Consider the following 23,028-nt stretch of genomic DNA (forward strand, 5'->3'; position numbering starts at 1 on the left):
TTCATGCCTACAATGAATTGAGCCAAATGCTCCAAGAGCATTTTCAAATGGCGTCAAAATTACTTTGTTTCTTTTTTTCCTCTTTTTTATATGCAACCACTATGGGTATGTTTCTGCGGAATGGCATGAAAGCCTTTTCCATGGGTTCGCGATGCAAATACACCTTATATGGCTTCAAAAGATAGAATGCCATCTCTCTTGGGTACAACTTCCAATCTGATGAACTCAATTTAACACCACCAAAGAGGAGGGCATGAAAAGGAAATAACTTCAAATTCGATTAAGCCTATTTTCAACAAGACTTGAGGTTGATCAATTCATGTCCAGATCAAAACAACCTTAGCAGTATGATGAATCAGAAAATGACTGGAGCTTGACATTTCAAGACCAGCATGAATATCTGGAACCCTCACCAGAAACTCCTGAGCTTTAATAACCCTAATCATTTAAATGTAATCTGCACTGCGAGGATTGCAACCTAGCAACTCTTATCCTGGTGTAATAATTATTCTCTGAAACAGTACATCGATACTTACAATTGAACCGCCGCAAACAATACTGCTGCTTTGTTATGAAATAACAGCACCACTAAAGCGAGTAATTTAATGGAGGAAGAAAAACTCAAAGACAGCCCTTCCATCCAGCCACAGTAATGTGCATAATGTGAACCAGCTAACAAGCTGTAATTGAGATCAATTTCAACTAAGGCCATATCACCAAACATCTCGCAAGTATCTTCCTTCAGTTTGGAGGTTTTTAACTGTTGCCTCTGCTTTTGTTGAATCCATTTGTCCCTGAAAAATTTCAGTAGTTATTTATGCTCTTGATATACAGTCTTGCTATCAATTAGTACTAGCTAGACAGAAACTAGAACAATGATATGTTTCTAAGGACTACTATTTTCAAGTAAATTACCATAGTCATTTAGGAAAGTTGTAAAGTATTGGGTCTGCAGCAGGATTTAAAGTGGCAAAAGCAAGGTTAAGACCCAAGGTTGGAATAGATTTCTAGAAGAGTAACAAATGGTAGTCCTTGTAAAGGAAAAAGAATCGAATGACTTCATGAAGAAAATCGTTGGAATTGATTATCCCAAAAAAACATCTTTGGAGTTATCAAGCATGAGTGAATGTTTAAAAGCATCAAATATACCAAAAAGGGTAATATAGAAAGAAACAAAAAAGAGTGGTTTCAGAAGATTGGTCACATTGAATTCTAGTTTCGTTCTAAATTAACTAGGTACCCAAGGATGATACTTGAAACAACACCTAATTATTTCCAACTAGTGATGCTGTCCATGTTCATAATGGTGATCACCAGCCCACTTTCATTTACAGAATTTTATATTGATTGTCAACCAATTCAAAACAATATCTGATGGCCTCTGTCACACATACTGAGGCAGAAAGGTCACCTCTCATTAATCAAAAGACAACCCTAGAGAAACAAGAACTCCACATTTACTAATTCATACCTGCTCCTGGGCAATTGTGTGTAAAGTACGATGAACATCTCTTGCCATTCCTTTTGCATCACCACATACATAGATATATCCATTTTGTGAGATTATATGCCAGACATCAGCTGCCTGTATCATGGATTTTTTCAGATTATTATGAAATACTTCAAGAGAAGAAAATATGATAAACTAAAAAAGAGGAGGAAAGGGATGTCTCAGAGACTACTTTCTCCATCATCTTGTGTTGAACATATTCCTTTGTTGGTCCTTCACGAGAGAAAGCAACAATCAGCTCTGTCAGCACCTCTTGTTCAACAAAGTTGTTCAACTCATCCTCATAAATGAAATCCTACACAGGAAGATGATTACATCAACTGAATACAAGATACAAATTTCTCCTTTCAATAGACCAAATCAGTGACCATACTGTCAATTTTAAAAACTTGTACAAGCATAGTAACTTAAGAAAATTATGAACAAAAGGGTTATCTTAAAGCCGAATGACAATCAGAATTGATAGAAATGATTAAATCTCCTATGAAAAATCGCCCAAACAGTTTTTTAAAGAAATTCATAACAGATTTTTCTTTTTGTTGGAATGTCAGGGGATCATACCACAGTAGACATAGCTCACTTGAATTAAATAACTGTGTGTCCAATCAATGTTGTCAGAATTGATATAGGCCCTGAATCGGTTTTCAAAACGATTCAAGGAACCAACTGATTTCAATTCTGAACTGAATCAGCCAATTTTTAACCAGCAGATGGCACATGTCATGAAATATTAAAAATATTAAAAAATTTAAACCATTTTAAAAATAAAAGTAAGCCAAATCAGCTTGGTTTTGTATCGATTTCTGGCCAATACAATAGGAGTCGGCCGTTTCAGGCTGATTCACAACGATACTTCAAGAAAGAAAGAAAGATTATATTTATATACATAGGGTTAATATTTGGTAATATTGAAGGCATGGAACTATTAGAGTATAAATCACCTTGTTTTCATATTTTCTAGATTTTTTTTGTAGATCAGACCTTGTGAATGTGATCTACAAGGTTTGTTTAGTAGATAATGAGTTCTGGATCGTGTGATTATGACATGTAAACGGGTTTTTAAGGGCTTCAAAAATCAATGGCCCACAATGCACTGAAATTTCATAACTCAAAATATCATATTTTTAGATCAAAATAACAAGTTCCAATGTTTGATCCTTAGAAAATAAACTATGTTGTACACATCTATGTGATGAGATTGAGTCGATAAAGCTTGAACCCATGATTTCCAGCTCAATAGTTCCATGCCTTCAATAGCACCAAATACTAACCCATATATATATATATATATATATATATATATATATATATATATATATATATATATATATATATATATATATATATATATATATATATATATATATATATATATATATATATATATATATATATATATACCCACTGTCCTGAGAAGTAACTCATCACGATATAAAACTATAGCATTCCAAATCTTTTGAAATTTCTTGTTTTACACCAAACCTCAAGAAGTTTTAAAAGTTGCTTTTTGGATGAAGAACAATCCTTCTTCCCATAATCATTAATATCAACCATATTTTTCTGGCTCACAAAAACAGTTAATTTTATTCTTTATTAAAAACTGCTGCTGTTAAGGGAGCATTTCTGTTGTTTAACTATCCTCTGTAGCAGATGCTACAAAGGATGACCCTGTCAAAAGACTGGGAACTACACCAGTAAAGCAAATTCTCAATTTTAATGCATTTAGTAACAGTTAAAACAAAATCAATAGGAACAAGATCTACAAGGTGCACATTATCAGGACACTGTAGAATCATAATTTAAAAGTCTCAATTCCTATTTCGACGTTCTTCCAATTCCATGTTACGATACCATTTTACGGTTTCTGCACCCAAAGAAAAGAATAGCAGGACCAAGTTCAACTCCAGATTCTTTTAGAGCCAATCTTTCCTGTTAAAAAAAAAACAGAAAAGGAATCTAGTTGGTGATTCCATCCTCCTCACCAAAAAGAACATAAGAAGAGGGGCAGAGAAGACAGAGTGGGGCATTATCAGCTAACCTGCAGAAATCCTCTGAAGGGTGCCAATCCAGTACCAGGGCCAACCATAATAATTGGAGTTAATGAATTCAATGGCAGATTGAAGTTCGACGGTCTTACAAAAATCGGAGCCCAGCTACAATCATGATTTGTCTCTAAAGGCACTGCATGCTGTCAGCAATGATTTTCAAGTCAGCAGAATGGTAGATTTGCACCACCTTGTGTTCAAAGTATATAGTACACTATGCAGTATATCTTGAACTCATCCAATACAAGGACGCATGAACAGACCCCTACACCCACACATAAATCCATACCTTCATCCATGTTGAACAAACACCCCTATGAATCCTCCCTGTTGGACTCGGTCCATATACTAATGCACATGTGACATGGATCCTTGAAGGTGCAAATCTGCAACAAACGACACATGATGCATGGAAAAGTTCTATCCAACTGCCAAACCTTGTGACAATATCATCCATAAATCACTGCTTACCTGGGTGAAGATGAAATCGAATAGTATCTGGGTTGCAAATGAGGGGCTACTGCTGCAAAAAAAACAGCAAGAGGAGGTCTGGCTGATGGAAACTCTGCCATTACTTCTAAAAGACTCCTTTGGCTTCCAACTACCCATTGAGAATACTCATCCTGGAAAAATATTCTCTTTATGATAACAGCAAAGGAAGGACATGACCAAGAGAATGCTAAACTATGTCAGAATGTCCACAATCCACATCAAAAGTTGATCTCCAGTTCCAGAGTAGCACTGCAAATAATACAATATATGCTATAGAAAGCAGGTTTCTGGTCATTCTGTCACTATCATACCTTTCCTGCAGGTGATGACAAGAATCTTAGTCGATCAGCTTCATTTGGATCAGATGCATGGGCAGCCAAGGCAACAAGAGCAGCCTGTTTAAAACAACAGAATTAAATACCGCATACTTGCAATTCAAATGAAAATAATGCACTTGTATTCAAATGCATCACACCTTTCTTGGTGGATTCAAGAGATCTGCATAGCGGGCAAGCGCAGTTCGTAAAGTGCATGGGCCTGGAAATGGAGGTGGCACTAAGCATCCAAGAGCTGTGCCATCTTCATTGTCTGCATGGATTGAAAATACCAAATCCAAAGGCTGGCCTAACAAAGCTCCCGCTTCTTCAATTGTTTCAATGCAATTCTCTGCATACACACCAACGTGGTCTCCAGTCTCATACCTGTGAAGAAATTCAAAGTTGCATCCTTAGTGCACGCACACACACGTGAGGCACAAACACATGCATGCACGGATAAATACCCTAGTCACCAGTATTATTCTCAGCTATTTCTAGGTAAGGGTCTTTCTCTGGGGATTTGAAAAAGTGATTTTTTGGGGAAAATCATGTTTATGCTCTGTATTAAAGTATATGAAAAAATAACAGCATTTAATTTCAACATAAACTATACAAGTTTCAGTAATTCAAGAACACTACAAAAGTACAACACAACTAACTTACACTCAATTAACCTGCAACTACCAAAAACACATTAAGAATGGTTGCACGGATTTATTTATTTTTTGGAGAGAAGGTTGCAGAGACAGTTAAACACTAAAGCTGAGCTGCCTCATCATAAGATGGGAAGCTACCACAAAAGATTATTTTACATTGTTCTAGAAAATAGTAAGACCTCGAACAAGCAAGCATAGATTCTACAAAGTAATCAAGGATGATAATGAGTATAAAAATCAACAGATCATCCAAAAAAAGTACTACATAAAAATCTCAAAAAGCACATTTTTACCATAAGAAATACATGGATAATTGTCTCACACTATTTCATACAGATCATGGAGTAAAACTGCACAATATCATTGACTAACTGGACAAGCACGTCACACAAATATGTATCCGCAACCTTCAGAATGGTTGCATAGAAAACAATGAACACCAGCAAGAAACTTTTCCTAGTGATTTGGCAGCTCAACTTAATACATTAAGTACATTCATGAGAACATGTTATTCAAATGGTTCTCACGTTGTGCAGAGGGGCATTATAAGGAGAGGTTAGTAAAAGAGGAACATAAATCATGAGAGACAGACATGATCATACACAAAAGGAAATTTAACTAGCAAACTGCCAAGATGGTGTCAGACAAAGCAGGGGTTTTGATTGATCATCAAACAGGACATAAAATGAATCAGCAAGATTAAAGCATATATCCATGGTTAAGAGCAGTTAAGAAACAACCAAATCAAAATTAGGATAGCAATGACATGATGATGGGATACTCCAAATTTCGATTGATTTTACCCATATGTTTCTCTTGTCTGAGATGAGATCCTATGGGTAACTTTGAAATGCTTTGACCAGTCAAGCTCCACAATTTCTTGATATGTGCAGTTTCTCAGCCTGAAGATACAAGCTACATAGTATACACATGGCCTAACTTCTTAGTTCTTTAGATTACAAGATTTTGATTTCTAAATATCTTTTGTTTATCCTTTTCATGTGCACTATTATGGCAGACCAGCAGTATCCTAGTGATTACTTACCAGAAAGAACATGAAAACCAATGTCCCATCTCACCTGGTCAATTTACTATAAACCAAACAGTGAACATTCATATATAGGTAGACGAGCTTTTTTTTAATCCTTATACTTGGATGTGGCTTCTGCAAGTGTAGAGATGATTAACTAATACTCAGGTTCTCTAAGATAAAGCAATGCCAGGCTATGCAGTTGCCATAATCGCAAGCATGCTAACTACCATAAAATGGTCACATAAAGACACTAAACTTAATTGGAGATGGAACATGATCGTTGTTAAAAGGAACGAGAAACCAGCACAGAAACAGATGGTGTGAAACCACAACCCTTTATTCCACAATTTGCTCTCCTTAAAATATAAGGTTTAGATATTTCCTCTTGAATATGGAAAACTCGATAAAGAAAAACATATAGAGGCTGCAGGAAATATGCAACTTACGTAAGCCCAGTTCTTGCAATATCAAACTCCAGATGTAAGCAGGATCGGTCAGAAGCAGGCATATGAAGCTCTCTTTGAACAGCTACGTTGGCTCTTTGAGATGGCAAAACAACAACACTGTCAATATCGCTGAAGAAGAGGAAAAAGAGAATCGATACTAATCCAAGAATTAGGAAATACAACCCCAATTACCTGCATGGATGGTGGATATCAGGTGAAGCATTTCCATTAGTCATACTAAAAAATCTCTCCTCCAAAACTGTACCATTTGAGAAATGAATTAGGAGCCTGTATTCTGGAACAGCAGCAGTATAAGAAGCAACTGGAGTATCATCTTCATCACGAAGCAACTGGTCCAGTTCAGGCCATAATAGCTCTCTCCTAGAATAAGAAACCAGAGTAATTTACTTGTATGAATGAAATCAGCAAAACAAAAAGCAATTTAGGACCTGCATCTTCCCAGGGCAAAAATTAACAAAGGCAGCTGTTTCAGCATGAGAATCAGCGCATCAGATCAGCAAGCAACAGAAATGTAAGCATCTAATGGCGTACCATGCAGCAAAATCATCTTCAATGCATTGATCATCATCCCCAAGTCCAACTGGGATCAGACGGTTTGCACCTATTTTGAGCATAAGAAAAAATATCAAATTCCATTATAACTACTCAGGACATCAATGGGAAAAAGATACTGAAATGGGCTTGCTCCATTCAAATGACACCTCTTTCAAACTCAGAGAGAAAGAGAAGAAAAAAGCCAAAAGAGACAAGCTGCTCATGAGAAAGCTTAAATGGTTCCCTGTGGTCTTTTGAAACTGTTCACAAAGCATTCCTTCTATAAGTACATTTTGTTTCCATGATCAACCACTATCAATTTTGAAAAACACAAAACGAAATACATCCATCATAATGCATCCATAGAAGGCTCAAAGCGAACCAAATGTCCAAAATGAATCCAAAACAGATTGAACTCACAAAAAAAACCCTGTAATCTCTTCCATATTCTGGTCAGACCCAGGTCAGTAAATCCAGACTCAAATCTAGCTTAGCATTCAACGCTTGGATCAGGATCAGATATAGGATATGTCACATGGATACAGCTACGGATACAGGGATACAGCCATTTTTATGAACTTTTCAATATGACCACAATAAGGGTGATATACAAGATTGCACAAACTATCGTGGTATAAAACTCATGAGTCATACTATGAAACTTTGGGAGAGGGTGATTGAGTCTAGGTTGAGGAAGGTTGTCATGATATCGGAGAATCAATTCGGTTTTATGCCTGGAAGATCAACTATGGAAGCTATACATCTTCTTAGACAACTTATTGAAAGATATAGGGAGAGGAACAAAGATTTGCATATGGTTTTTATTGATTTAGAGAAGGCATACGATAGAGTACCTAGGGACGTTCTCTGGTGGACAATGATGAAGAAAGGTGTTTCTCTCAAGTACATTAGTATAATTAAAGATATGTATGAAGGAGTAGTAACCAATGTCCGCACTTGTGGAGGGGTGACAACCAATTTTCCGATAACGGTTGGGTTACATCAAGGATCTACTTTAAGCCCTTTCCTATTTGCGATAGTGATGGATGAGCTTACGAGATCAATTCAAGAAAATGTACCGTGGTGTATGTTGTTTGCTGATGATATTGTTTTGATTGATGAGTCTAGAGCTGGGGTTAATGCTAAGTTAGAATTATGGAGACCGACATTGGAAGGTAGAGGTTTTAAGTTGAGTAAGAGTAAAACTGAATATATGGAATGTCGGTTTAGTAAGCAACGAAGTAGTGATGGGAGTGTAGTGAAGCTTGGTGAGCAAGAAATACCGGTGAATGATTATTTCAAATATTTGGGATCCATCATTCAAAAGTATGGAGAAATTGATGGAGATGTAAATCATAGGATAAAGGTTGGGTGGATGAAATGGAAAAGTGCAACTGGAGTGCTGTGCGATCGTAGAATGCCATTGCGGTTGAAGGGAAAGTTTTATAGGACGACTATTAGACCTGCTTTACTATATGGTACGGAATGTTGGGCTGCCAAAAGATATCATATTCAAAAAATGAGTGTAGCTGAGATGCGGATGCTTAGATGGATGTGTGGAAATACAATAAAAGATAAGATTCAGAACGAGGAGATACGTAAGAAGGTAGGTGTTGCACCCATTGAAAATAAGATGCGAGAGAATCGTTTACGGTGGTTTGGACATATTCGGCGAAGGCCTAGTGATGCTCCAGTTAGAAGGTTGGAGAAATGGGAAAATATGTTAGTTAAAAGAGGTCGGGGTAGGCCTAGGAAGACTTGGATGGAGATGATAGGAAAGGATATGAATGCTTTGAACCTCACCGAGGACATGGCATTGGATAGAAATGATTGGAGGAAAAGGATTCATGTGGAAGACCCGAAATGAATTTCTTTTTTGGTTCATATCGCTGACCCCAATTGTTTTGGGATGAAGGCGTAGTTGTTGTTGTTGTTTGTTTCAATATGACCAGTATATAAGGAGACACGATATGCGGGGCAAATTGGAGTATCCGTGTGACATAGGATATAGGTTATACTCAAAACTAATTTTTACTTTCCATGTAAAAGCCCAGTTCTGAACAAGTTCCTATCGTGGTCTAGCCTAGTACAGTAGGGAAGGATCATTTGTATATACATCCAAAGAGGTACTAGGCGATTAATCTCTTGGTGTTATGGACTTTATCAGCAATTAGGATTATTTTAGGCCAAGTATGACGCTTCTTAAACATTTGCACTTGCAACTGCCTTATGTAACTTGGTGTGACTGCTTGTCAAGTTTATCATCTTGACATATAGCACTGATTTCTCATTGCCAATATTCTTGTTCAAACAAAAATGCACAATAATTGGTTATCAAAAATATTGATTATCGTTTCAGATGCTATTGCATGTTTTTTCTTGAATCTACATTCCACCTGCACTTTTTATTTTCATGGTCTTACTCTATCACCCTTGAGTTTCTGCCATCTAACCATAGGACTTCCTTTGACTCCCATTCCCTCCATCCAACACACAATATGCACATGTAGAAACAATAACTGACATTCCATAACAATAAAACCCAAAGTACTTCTAACTCAATGACATATGGCCAATGCTTTAGGGCTTGTTTGATGGCTTGTCCAGGATTTGACGAAATGAACAAACAAAATGGACAGAACACTCGTTCTGTTCATTTTGTAACAATTGTACCAAGTCCAACGTTTGTTTCGACTGTACAAGAAGTTGTGCTCCTTCTGTCCAACGTTTGTTTTACGCTGTGTGCGGACAAAGAGAGGAACAAAGAAGGAGAGACAGAGAGGAACGAAGAAGTCTTCGGCGCTTCGCCGCCAGCCTCACCACCAGCGTCGGTGACCCCTAACGCCACCTCGCCCCCACCGGCCTCACCCAACGCCGCTTCACCCCCCTCCGGGCTCACCCAACGCCGCTTCACCCCCCTCCGGGCTCACCCAACGTCGCTTCACCCATCACCGGCCTCACCCAACATCGCCTCACCCCCGCCGGCCTCACCCAACATCGCCTCACCCCCACCAGCCTCACCCCATCAGCTGCAAGAGAGAGAGAGAGAGAGAGTCGGGGGAGCGAAAATAACATGATAAAAAGGACACAACGTCCTGCGCGGCACGCAGAATGCCGCATCAAACAACCCCTTATGCCACATTCGATACATTTTCTCTTGTTGCAACCATCCTCTCATTTTTATTAAAGTACATATAATATTGATTGCTGCTTGTTATATTTGTTAACAACTATCATGTTTGCAAGTATGATCTCTATTATTAGAGAAGCATGCTTCTCTGTGTTTATGAGCATGATTCCATCTCTCTAACAATCACAATGTTCAGACAAGAATAAGCCTCTTGATCATGAGATTGATATCAGAGAGCAGTGCCATTTAAAGGATAAGCATCCAGCTTCTAGATTAGTAACAACTTGATAAACATCAAACCAAAGTATGTGTTTTTGTTTAGACTACGAAAAAGACAAACCTAGAAATGATAAATTAACATGTTGAACCCAAAAATAATAATTTGGAATGCGGATTAGCGATATGCAATGAAAAGTTATCAATGTGCATGGTTGATGCAGCTCACCTTGTTCATTAAACATCTCATCTACATCTTTTGCTACCTGGCTTGAAGGTTACAAAGATGATAAGCACCAGCCTCATGGAATAGAAGAAAAATACAAGAACCTGACTGCTACCTTATTAAAATGCTCATATTGTCTATTGCCCAGACCGAACACAGCATAAGAAAGGTGTTCAAGCCATTTGCCTCTGTCTTCCTTCCCCTGCCAAAAAGAATATGCACTAACTTCAGGATTGACCTCCATATGAAACTTCAATGATAAAGCATTATCAGTTAAGCCATATCACCTCAGTAAACCATCTAAAAAATCTTGCAGCATTGTCAGTTGGTTCACCATCTCCATAGCTACAATAAACAAGTAGATCCTGATTGATTGCTCGATCAAGTCTAATTATGATTGAAGACACAAGAGGAATAAAGAGGAAACAATAATGATGTTACGTGGCTAATGTGAAAATGGTTAACGTCTCTTTCTTTAGTTTGTCCTCATATTGGTCATCATCCATAGCATAGTCATCCTAAAGCAGCCCAAACACCTCGTATTTGTCAAAACAAGCAAGGTGAAGCATCATATACAGTAAAGAGAACCCCATATGATTATATTGTAGCTTACTCACTAGATCAACAGCCCTAAAAGTTGCTTTATCATATCGTGCCTTTGCTTCTTCAGCTAAAGACTGATAAATATGGGAAAAAACACCAAGAGCAATTCAGTAAGGCAATTACAGGATCATCAATAATAAAAATTGCAAAATGATAATAAAAAAACAATGGCATGTGAAAAAAATCCAACAATCTATTGACAAATAGCATTAGAAAAGGTTTCTCTTGAATAACAATCACAATGCCCTTCCAGATTGTTTTCACAAAGTTCATTTCCTTCCTCTTCATAAATAAATGATAAAAAAGAATAAAGGCAAACCCAATTGCTGCCTAAATTTGAAGCATTTGGTTTGTTTTTTTCACCTTAGAGGAAAAGGAAGGATAAGCCATTTAATAAAAATCTGGCACTTAACTATAATGAAATTTACAATATAATAACACAATACTTGGAGGTATGTCCAATCTAATGTCTTAATATGTTTTGTTTTTCTAATTTGATTCTAACGAAAATGAGTTGTAAGTTACAAGTCCGATGATACAAGGTAAGATCAGACATATTTGAATTTCTTTTGGCGCTACAATCTTATCCATAAAAGCTATGTCACATGAATATGGCTGAAGATACGGGGCATTTTTTATGAAGTTTTCAGTGTAACTAATATATAAAGGGATACGGAACCGGAGTCAAAATGGATTATCCGTGTCACATAGATAAAAAAAGATTTTGAAAGATGGCCAGGCTGGAGATAGCCCTCTGTGGGATATACCCACCCACTATTAAACATGACACCATCTATCCAGCTATCATATCTGAGATTGAGAACATTTATTTCCAAATTTCATGTTCAGATAAAAACCTGACCTAAAATAAATATTCATAATAACACCGGATTGACACACCCTATTTATAAGCTTTTAGCTATTTGTTTCCCTTCTTAGAAATTGAACCAATAATATTACAACTCATTCAGTACAAAACCTTTATATTAGAAGATAGAAAACCAATTCAATGGCTTTTCCGAGAAGATTCTATATGTAGGAATATGAAACCACAACAACTAACTATGATATGAACCATCTAAATCCCTCACCTATGCCTAACAATGACAGCAGTTATTGCAACAAGTCTCAATTTCTCACTCTGTTTGAAAAACAAAAAATATGTGAAAATCCCCGAGACAGGTCAAATTTCTGAAGAAAAAAACTTCGCTTTTTTCTGTGATTTTTTTTCCTCACTTTAATTTCCTGAAACTGTTTACTTAGTTCTTCGTAGAAATCTAAACCTGCAACATTTTTACTAAAACAGAAGAACAAAAGAAAAGCCATGTGAGCAGTTCAATATCTCACCAGACCTTGTGGTTTAATATCTTGTCATTTTTCATTAGTTGCCCCAAACCCAGGAAAATGTGGAAACAAAAAAGAGTTTCTCCAGAGAAAAATCCCATGTGAAACATTCTCCAGATTGACTATGATGATCTATATGTGTGTCAACTATAATGAACCTTGAGTCAGCACTAAAATGTCAAAGGCAGATAAAAGTCGAACCTATTTCTAGAATCCTCCTACGCATCACCTGGGTTCAGGGAAAAAAGGAAAGTAACGAAACCTTAATCTATGATTGATGCCTAAAAATCAGCAATCCAAGATAAGAAAACCTACGAGTCCTTAGCATCAGCTTCCATTGTGCCCATCCACATACTGACTATGATGTGTATATACAGTTAACAAGTTCATGCACGTGTTTTAGCACGCATCTTCATGTCCACGTCTATTGGAACACTAGCTAAAGCTTGTAGCGTTCTAAAATCCTGGTCTTACAACCACCAGGTGCACCATCCATAGAAATCTAAAAGAATATACTAAACTCGAGCAATTCTCATGGCAGAGATATATTACTTTATCAACCGAAAAACTAAAAACCCTAACATATCTCTCATTAATATGCTAAAGCTAAGCTCAGTCCTGTCCAAAACAATACCGGGCAATCCGCTCAACCATGGTACCAAAACCTAAAACTAAAGCACGTCTCACTCATTTCTTCTGCGATCGCAAGTAATCTTCCGACAAAACAAGAGCAAAACCACAGGCGAGGGAGGGAATGACCAGGTATTATAACATTCCATCCACAATTCTCCAATTTTCCATCCATCGACGAAGGGCCAAACACATACCCAGAAAAATTGATAGAACTGCAATTTTCCTGTTTAATCAAGAACTCATACCCAAAACGGGAAAACTATCACCATGAATTGTTCCATCTGGAAAAAAACATAACTTTTTGAGAATTGAAACGAACAAGAAGTCCTAAAGTACAACTTTCGAACCCTTCCTCTCTGCACGTATAGGAAACTCAACCTACAGGCCAAACTTCAACAGCAAAACTAAATCCAATTGACATCCGTAAGATTCATCAAATTCACCGATCATCAGGAGAACGAAAGTCAAGGAGACTCAATCTGCGTCCAAAAACCTCGGAAACGCCACAAAACACCGGAAATTAACGATCCAGAAGCATAAGCCCCAGAAATTCACCTTCGCGAACCCCTCGGCGGTGCCGGTCTGTGTGCCAAACAAGATCGTAACCCTCTTCTTCCCAGGATCAGCCTCCACCTCGGGGTCCTCGCGCACGACGAGCGGCTTCGGAGGCTCCGGAGTCTTCGCCGGCTTCTGGCCGGAGAACCGACGCCAGAAGACGAAGAAGCACCCGAGGAGCGCCGCTAGGAGGGTCGTCAGCACCACGACGAGCTGCGGGTTTTCCCGGAGAGCCTGAGCGTGATCCGGCACGTCGCCGGAACCCGATTTTCCGGTGATCATGGCCAAGAGGAAATCGAGGCCGGACATCTCGAAGAGGCTCTTCAGCACATCGGAATTCGAGCTCGCCTGCATTGCTCCGATTGGCTACGAATGGATCGATTATTCTGGAATTTCAGAGAGAGAACGAGGAAGGAAGAGAGGGAGAGGGATGGAAAGAGGATCTCCCTCTTATCTCTCTTTCTGGCTCCATCCTTTCGCTCTCTGGGACGACACGCCGCCTGTTCTCCGTCGAAAAGGGGAGGTTTACGCCGCCAGAAAGGCCTTTCGAGGGGACGCTTTTCAACTAAATATTACTGAAATATCCTCATTTATTTTACGAATTAACACGGGCGCCATTAATAGAAAGGGTTCATGTCACACGGACTCGCTTTGAAGACACGATATATGTTATCTCTCCATAATTTTTTTTACTAAGTGATAATAAGAGTGTATGACACGACACGACACGACATGACACTTACTTGAAGTATCCCTGCGACAATGGAAAGTTGCCCACGGTCTACATTGGATTGGACCAAGAACTGGAACCACACGTATATGGGCATAGGAATTCTGGACCGGGTCAGTACAGCCGGATTCTGGACCTCTTTTTTTCTTCCTCACACTACGATGATATTTCGAAAATAACGTGGAAAAATGTGACACTTGAGGTTGTTGTTTTGAAATCCAAATATCGTGAGCTTTTTATTAAATATAACATGCTATTTTCATTAAAATGCAAATATTGTGTTTTGTCATCATATTCACAATATTTTTGTTTTTGTTTTCTTCTTATAAAAATATGTTTTCATTTATTTATTTTTGCCTATATTTTACCAATAAACATATGAGCATATATGAAAATTTCCAGTTTCTCGCAAGTTTGCCACTATGCTTCTTTTTTTTTGATAGGCAAGCTGGGGTTAGGCAAACCCCCCAACAGTTATACAACCATACCATTGGGATTCGAACTTGCAACCTCTTACTCCTAACACAAGGTGATGCACACTCATTGCTCCTATCAGAGTACATTATCATTTTTGAACAAATTAAATGTACAATGGTTTTTTTTTTTACAAGGAGAAAGCAGTCCCAAGATTAGAGACTTAGCCATGCTGGCTTTGCTTGCGGTCATTGTCTTGGCAGCGTAAAACTCCGTGGGCTTACCCCTTGCCTCGCCAAAATGTACAATGGTTAACTTTTTTCATATTCTAAAAACTTTCTCTCTAACTGAAAAGCCTCTCTATTTGAGAAATTTCCTTTTTTCTCTCTATTTGAAATGTATAAAATCAAGGTTGTTAAATGCGATGAGGCGAAGCGAGGCGTTGAGCCTGCGCTTCGCCTCTGAGGCGTACGCCTCTCACAACTGGTATGGAAGTGAAGCGGTGGGAGGGGAGGCAGGGAGCGGAGGAGGAAGACTTGAGGATGAAGGAGGGGGTTCTGGAGGTTGATGAGGGCCAGTTTGCGCATCACGGCACGCCTCAGTACCTTGAGCGTGCGCCTCGCCTTTGAGGTGTACGCTTCAGGTACTGAGGTGTACACCTCTCACAACACTGTATAAAATCAAAAGACATTGCACTCCATCTCCTACAAATTTGCCAAGAATTTTTCAACTCCCTTGTGTATGGGTTGCTTTTAAGTTCACCTTTTAACAATAATAAGCAATATTGTTTCTCCCTTTTATCATGCAAAGTTTATTTAATTACCTTTTTTTCTTTCAATCGATAATTTTTTGTTAAATAAGTGTCATCCCACTCCCATGGTAAGTATGTTTTTTTTTTAATCAATGCCCCCCCCCCACACACACACACACACTTGTCTTGTAGGACATCGCCTGTGTTAGGACGTTGCAAGTTCAAATCCCAATGGCATCGTAGTATAACTGATAGGGGTTCTAACTAACCAGATGCAAAATGATTGTAAATGTACTTGTGGATTAAGCACCTATCACCCTCCATCTTGGGGACAGGGCTTGTCAGTTAGTTGTGGGGCCCAAGGCCTGATGGAGGCAATCAGGTGCTTAATGCACAAATATTTGTGCAATCATATTGCATTTTGGACTCCAGCCTAACCCCAACTTGCTTTTAAAATAAATGTATTTTTTTTGTAAGCTTTTAAGATTTACTATGACATATATGAACCCTTTTTTCACATTTGATGTGGTAAATAAAATTTATTTATTTCTTACTTTTTCGGATGAGCAAGATAAAGACAATAGTTGGTATCATAAGTTTTTAAACAAGATAAAGACCATCTTTGGTACCATAAGTTTTTCTTTTAGGTTTTATTTTTGCTTCATTTTTCTTAGTTGTATGTTTTAAACCAAAATAGTATAATTTGTTTTAAAACCATACTTTCATTCTTTATCCATCTATTTATCATAAAAATATTAAAAGAAACATGATGTATCAAGGCCCGGCCTTGTGGACAGGCCCTTAAACTATGCTAGAGGAAATATATGGAAAACTAGCAATAAATATTTAAAACTTGTGTATGCACCTATTTGAAGTGAATTTTTAATTTCTTTTTATCAACCATGACAATTTTTCATTTTCACAAAGTGTGTTTCTCATATAGTTTCAGAATCAATAAATAATTTTACTATATAATAGGGCTTGATTTGATCATGTAAGATAGCCGGATCAGTATTGGTTTCTCCAATCCAAATCCATAAAAATCATCGTCTACCTTATTCTCTTATAGGATCCAAAACCTACTAGGCTCTTTTAAATATCCATTTAGATCTCATGTGGTTGGGGAAGTAATTGGATCCAGATCTAATAAGGGATCTCCCTATTTCAACCGTGAATCTTAGTTCGATTGAAACTTATTTATGTGTGCCTATATTCAAAGCAGAAACTGAATCATTTATACCTGTGCCAATCACGGTGACAAATCTCACGACATTTACGAAAATCTAGCGAAAATATCCTGAATATCGTGATAAATTACATGGAAGTTAAAAATGACAATTTCTCACGATATTTTCAATTTCTCATGGGTATTTTGTCAAAAACATAAATATCACATTTTCAATGCAATATTTGTGTTTTTATCAGCTATTTATCGTGAAAAAACAGTGTAGTTTTTATTTTTAGATATTTTTATTTATAATTATTTATAAAAAATATATTTTTCAGCGAGATTTAAAAAAAAAATCAATTTCGCCCAAGTTTTTGGCAGCCAAGATTTTTCTAAAAGAGATTTTAAAAAAAAAATCAAATTCACGCGAGTTTTTTCTGCCAATATTTTGTCGTTTTTAAACTTTTGTCACTACGGTGCCAATAGGATGTGGATCTGCACCTAACGGATTCATCAAAAGTTGGGTTCGGACCAAGGCATAATAGGTACGGATCTATGGGTAGCGCTTGTGTAATTTCGTTAATTATAGAGGGCGTTTTCGGCCGGCAGAGTATGCTTTCCAATTTCCATAGAAAGGCGACATTTTCTGTACGAGCCTAATTTACCAAAATACCCTTTCATGGCGATTATGTATAAGACTTTTCCCTGAAATTCAAGTCTTGGTACAAGAATTATAGGATCATGATGCAATACTCCACATTATCTACCCAATATCCCGCAAATTTAGTTTTTTCTTCAAGCAATCTTTTCAAATATAAATTTATGTTTTCTAACCCACAGAGTTTTATACTGCCAGGAAGTGATTGTAAGTAAAGTAAGAAGAGCACATCTAGGTCTAAATCTAATCTTGGAAGTAGATCAGGTCATGCTGAACATGAGCGTTTTTTCTCGTGCCGACATCGTGGCCATCCGATTTGCATTTTAAAAAGCTCAAAAGTCAACAAAACCACGTGGCATTCATCCAAAATGCAAACAGACGGCCACGATGTCGGCATGAGCAAAAACACTCATGTTCAGCATGACCTGATTTGCTTCTTCTAATCTTGGGAGCGTTTTCTTCGTGTAAATATAAAAAACAAAATATTTTTCTCCCAAAAACTAATATTTGGTTTTTATTCTTAAAAAGATAAGGGCACGTTTGAAAGAGAGAAAGATGTAGGAAAAGTAATGCAAAATAAAATAAAAAATCATAGAGATTTTCTTATACCGAGAGAGTTTTTTCTAAAAAGTACACTTTTTGATAAGAAAAATGTTTCTTACTGAAAGAAAATTTTATTTTTACACTCCTCACCACCACCACCACCACCTACCATCTACCATCTCACTATCACCACCATCACCACCACCTTCTTTCTCTTCTCTTTTATTTTTTTATATTTTTCACTCTCTTTTTCCTCATGCTACACAAACAAGTGAAAACTTTCTTTTGGAGAACTCCTCTTATCAAAAACTCTCAAAGGCTAAGCAGCTAGTGCACGTCACCTTGTGTTGGGACATTAGAGGTTCAAAACTCAATAGTATAGTTGTATAACTGGCAGGGGTCTGCCTAACTCCAGCTTGCCTTAAAAAAAAAGTTAACGATATGTGTGGTGATGTATATTGTTCATTTTTGTAGAAATTACTATATTAAGGCTCGTAGTGAGAAATTGAGGATGCTACAATGCCAAGCCATCTTTGAAGGGTCTGTTTGGGTCTCATATCTCAAGATCTCATACAGTGTGGGGCATTGTTGTTGGTATCGTTGCAAATCAGATAATCAGATTCAGATTCGGGCAAGATATTGGGTTACATCCGACCCATTGACATCATCAGATTCAGGTAGGGGTGTCAATGTGCCAGGTTTGACCTAGACCGGACGTGTACCAAACCCTATAGGGTCAAGGTTTGGTGATAAAGAAGAAGGTCCCATTAAAATTCGTGGGACATGGTTGGCCTCTGTTCATGTTTTTTATTAGAGGGCGTTTTCATGGGACCATGCTTGAAACAAACATGCCCTGATAAAGGTCTTGCAGGCATCTACCAATTTTAGAGGTGCAAACGGATCAGATATAGTGAGGATCACGCTAGATCTGAATCGTAACCTAAAAACAGGTAGTAGGTCCGAATCCACATCTTGCTCTAAAACATACTGGATCCGGTTGGGTTGAATCTGAATCTAAATAGTATGGGATAAAACTGAATCTAAATCTAATTGGATTTGATTTAAGTTGGTTCAGAATTACATCTGACCTAAATATATATATGAATCCAAATTGAATCCGAAAATAATTTAAGTAACCAAATCTGAATCCGATTCAAATGCAGAGCATCTGAATCTAGAAATAACATCACGGGCTCATATTGAATATCCAACTAATATGACCTGTTTGCACCAGTAGTTGATAAAGGGATGTTGCGTTGGCCTTAATAACCAACCAACAGGCTAAACGTGTGGTGTTGGATGGTCAACAAACTCAGAAAACAACCCTTGCTTCACCTTCCACCATCCTTCCCCACACATTTGTCAACTACCTTCTAATCCCACGAATTTGGTAAATGTATATGCATGTAATACAACAGTAGAGGTGTCTTCGTAGCTTTCCGAGGTGGGCCATGACGTAAGACTGGGTGATCGTGGGTCCCACCCAAGTTTTTTCTTGCTTCAGCCAGGGTTCTCATCATCAAAATAAAATATGGTTTGTCATTCACATGGCATATCGGTTATATATAATTTATGTATTGTTGCTTTAGGGGTAATCAAGCTGCTATTAAACATATAAAGAAAAATTCTAATGTATGCACTAAATCACTGCATTAGCTATAATATTTAATTATTATTAAAAATAAATAAATGTAGGACCACTACAAGAAAAAATACTTTTACTTGTGTATCCCCCCGGGCGTGCCAATAAAAGAGTATATTCATTGATGTTATTTTACGTAACACCAGTAAAAAAATGAATTATACTGGAGGCAGCTGCTGTCACGGGCCTATTTCCTTCAATGGGTCAGCGCAGCGCGACAGTCCTTCCCCACCGCCGCAAGCCTACTTGTCAGCTCGTTTGCCGATCGCGGAAGCTTGTAATTAGAGTGCAAGAGAGCGAGAGAGAATAGAGGGAGAGGTACAATGTAAGTCGCAAAGGAACATGCTCCTCCTTCAAATCATGCGCCATCCTCGGTGTCATCTGTTTTATGGTAAGCTCTGACTTTAGCCGGGTAGCGGCTGTTCATTCGGAATGCAGGATCCCACGTTGGTTTCGTTGTTTCCTCCCACTGCACCAAGTATTTCATCGCCTCCCCCAAGTAGTTGACTTTGTGGCGAAGGATCTGACTGAGGTACTTTTCGGCCCGTTGTGTTGTTGGGGCCCTCTGCATAATAGGAGCGCGATGTGGCACACTGCATTCCGGGTCTCCATCATTCGGATGGAACTGCTTGAAGTTGCACACACGAAACACCGGGTGCACCTTGAAGTCTAGGGGCAACTTCAGCTTGTATGCCAACTTGCCCACCTTCTTTGTGATGGTGAAGGGTCCTTTATACTTTCTGAGCAGTCCGCGGTGTCGTCTGTGAAACATGCCTGTACGCCCAGAATATAGCTTCACCAACACTTGGTCCCCAACTTGAAACCCCGCAGGCCAACGATGCTTGTCCGCCCACTTCTTCATTCTCTTTGCCCCCTTGTGTAAGAATACATTCGCCAACTCATTTTGCTCATGCCAATCGCGAACAAAATGATAGGCGAAGGATGGCCTTCCCTTTTCTTGTGCGGTAAGAGTGTGTGGGGTCAGTGGTTGCTGCCTCGTGGCTATCTCAAACGGGTTGTGGCCTGAAGACTCACTCTTCTGTAGATTGTAACAAAACTGTGTCACTGATGTCTTCTTTTAAATCGTTGTAATTTTGAAAAGATTTTTAAATGTAAAACATGTGAAAACTAGACATCAAATAATAAAAACCGGTTCTCACTAGTGGATGAGATCGGGTCGAACTCAGGGAACGGGAATATATCGTATTCAAGCACACAATTCTAAACTATTCTTTATTGCCGAATTATTGAAATGTGAAAATGTTCAGAAAAGGTAAAAACAACTAACTATTACAACAAATGAATACCCTTCGCAGAGGGCGTAAAGTGCAATATTTACAAACCCAGTTAAAATTCTAATTCTAAACTGAAAAGTAAAAATCTTCTATCTTCGTACTTTGTGTCACATAATCACTTCCGCTCCACTCCTTCGTTATCCTACACAAATCAAATGAACACGAGCAGTACCAACGATACTAATAGTGACTACACTAAGCAAACTAAATGCTAAAATACTATAACGAAACAATTCACTAAGCACTTTTAAGAACTAAATTTAAAATAAAAACTAGTTTACTACATTATCTTAACTAAGTAAAACTAATTTCTAATTAACTAATACGCAATTAAACGACTAATAGTTACCGAATCACACTAATGCTACAAATTACTTAAACTCATTACAACACACTTATCAGCTGAATTATCTATGTAACTAAGCAACTAAGAACTTAATTAACAACTAACCTAACAACAACTACACTTTATAACATTTCATTATTAGTTATATTTCAAATCATGCTAATTAGAATTCCAGACATTCATCAACTTGAATTCGAAAGATGATCAACAACAATTTCCACTTTCAATTTAATCCAATCTGTCAATAATTCTTGCCGGAATTTAGATACTAATGAAGAGTGATTCTCACTGATTTCCCGTAATGAACAGTGGAATGCCAACCATTTCCAGCAGCATTCAGTGAAAACACAATCCAGATCTTATGGACTTCACTGTAGCACATCAATCATACAATATTCACCGGATATCAATTGTGCATTAATAATCAATGAAAATGTTCAGAAATTAACAAGAATTACTGATCATAGACTCGATGGAATTCTCAGTTCATAATAGAAATCCTCCATCAGAAATAACAGCTGTGTAGAAATCTTCATGCTGATTATGAAATTTGTGGCTAACACAAGGGATTCCTATCAGCTAGTCACTGCAACTCTACAACTCTGATCAGTACCAGATTATATGGAAATTTGATGACAAATTTTTAAATCAAATGAACTATGGATTTCAGAATGTAAACTGGAATTTAGAGTTAATATTCATCTAACTAAAGAATCACTTTCAGAATTGAAAATCGGGAAAAAAAAAATTCTGGAACAGCAATCGACGATCAATATTTTTTTTTCCTGTTTTGCTTTACACAGAACATAACATGAGTTTCACAAAAGACGACAACCTGAATTCATTAAACCAGAAGAAAATGATAAATGTGAAAAAAAAACAGAAGAAGAAGAAGAAGAAGAAGAAGAAGAAGAATGAAAAGAAATCGGAAGAAGAATTGGAGGAAGAAGAACAGGAATAATAAGAAGAAGAAGATGAAGAATTGGAAGAAGATGAAATCAGAAAAAAAATAGATCGGCTGAAGAAAAAGAAGAAGAAGAAGAAGAAGAAGAAGAAGAAGATACAGATTAGGGGAAGAAGAAGAAGAACGAATGACTTACCGTGAATCACCTGGAAGGATTAGAAGAGAAATCGGACTCCTCCCTTACGCCATCGCCCGAATGAGAAGAGCCTCCACCGGATTGAAAGGAAGGGAAAGAGAAAGAGGGGAAGAAGATAGGGGAAAAGAGAGGGAAGAAGAATCCGGCGGTGGTTGAGAAGAGAGGAAAGAGAAGGAAAAGAGGGGGAAAGAAGAGAGTTTAGACGCAAGAGGGGAGACCCTGAAATTTTCGATTTTGGGGATTTTAAAAAGTTCAAACCGGTTGGAACCGGTTTGTAACAAAATTTATTCAGTTTTCAAAAATTCCAAACCGGTTCCAGCTGGTTTGGTTTTTATTATTTTTTCAATTTTCTTATTAGAAATACAAAACCGGTTCAGTTTTTTTTATTTTTATTATTTATTTTTTCAGTTTTCCATTAATTTTCAAAAATTACAAACCATATAATGGTTTGTTTTTATTATTATTTTTTTATTTTTTTCAAAAGTAAAGAAAACCGTATAAATCGGTTTATTATGAACATTTTCAAAAGCAAAACTATTTATTTATAAAGGAACTTCAAAAACTAATCTAACTATATTTTTTTCTTTTCTAAAACTACTATGAATATAACAAAAACTAAA

At 37.5% G+C, this 23,028-nt stretch overlaps 1 protein-coding gene across 2 annotated transcripts; it reads right to left on the minus strand.

Annotated features, from left to right (window-relative positions):
- Window positions 1-254: 254 nt before the first annotated feature.
- LOC149838729 (NADPH--cytochrome P450 reductase-like) lies at window positions 255-14,271 on the minus strand. Of its 2 annotated transcripts, XM_090006769.1 has the most exons (18): window positions 13,762-14,271; window positions 11,244-11,303; window positions 11,068-11,144; window positions 10,914-10,971; window positions 10,742-10,828; window positions 10,630-10,666; window positions 7,052-7,121; window positions 6,692-6,880; window positions 6,500-6,592; window positions 4,523-4,748; window positions 4,359-4,442; window positions 4,027-4,178; window positions 3,845-3,941; window positions 3,549-3,698; window positions 3,362-3,439; window positions 1,683-1,805; window positions 1,472-1,585; window positions 255-794 (listed from the first exon to the last, which is right to left on the minus strand). In XM_090006769.1, the coding sequence occupies exons 1-18, from the start codon at window positions 14,113-14,115 to the stop codon at window positions 714-716; spliced, it is 2,130 nt and encodes a 709-aa protein (XP_089862895.1). In that variant the 5' UTR covers window positions 14,116-14,271; the 3' UTR covers window positions 255-713. The 2 variants fall into 2 exon arrangements, with proteins under 2 accessions (XP_089862895.1, XP_089862896.1); XM_090006770.1 differs by lacking the exons at window positions 10,914-10,971; window positions 11,068-11,144; window positions 11,244-11,303 and having other exon boundaries at window positions 13,762-14,265.
- Window positions 14,272-23,028: the final 8,757 nt, after the last annotated feature.

Source organism: Nuphar pumila, chromosome 5 (genome assembly GCF_984573655.1).
Source record: "Nuphar pumila chromosome 5, dmNupPumi1.hap1.1, whole genome shotgun sequence".
Lineage (NCBI taxonomy): Eukaryota > Viridiplantae > Streptophyta > Magnoliopsida > Nymphaeales > Nymphaeaceae > Nuphar > Nuphar pumila.

What these genes read in the sequence shown, in the direction of transcription:
- LOC149838729 (XM_090006769.1), bottom strand. Translation starts at nt 14,115, where the DNA reads ATGCAGGCGAGCTCGAATTCCGATGTGCTGAAGAGCCTCTTCGAGATG. An exon ending in TTTGTTCAACATGGATGAAG is followed by an intron (nt 3,699 to 3,844) that starts GTATGGATTTAT and finishes CATTGCTGACAG; the next exon opens with CATGCAGTGCCTTTAGAGAC. An exon ending in ACACAATTGCCCAGGAGCAG is followed by an intron (nt 795 to 1,471) that starts GTATGAATTAGT and finishes GAAATTTTTCAG; the next exon opens with GGACAAATGGATTCAACAAA.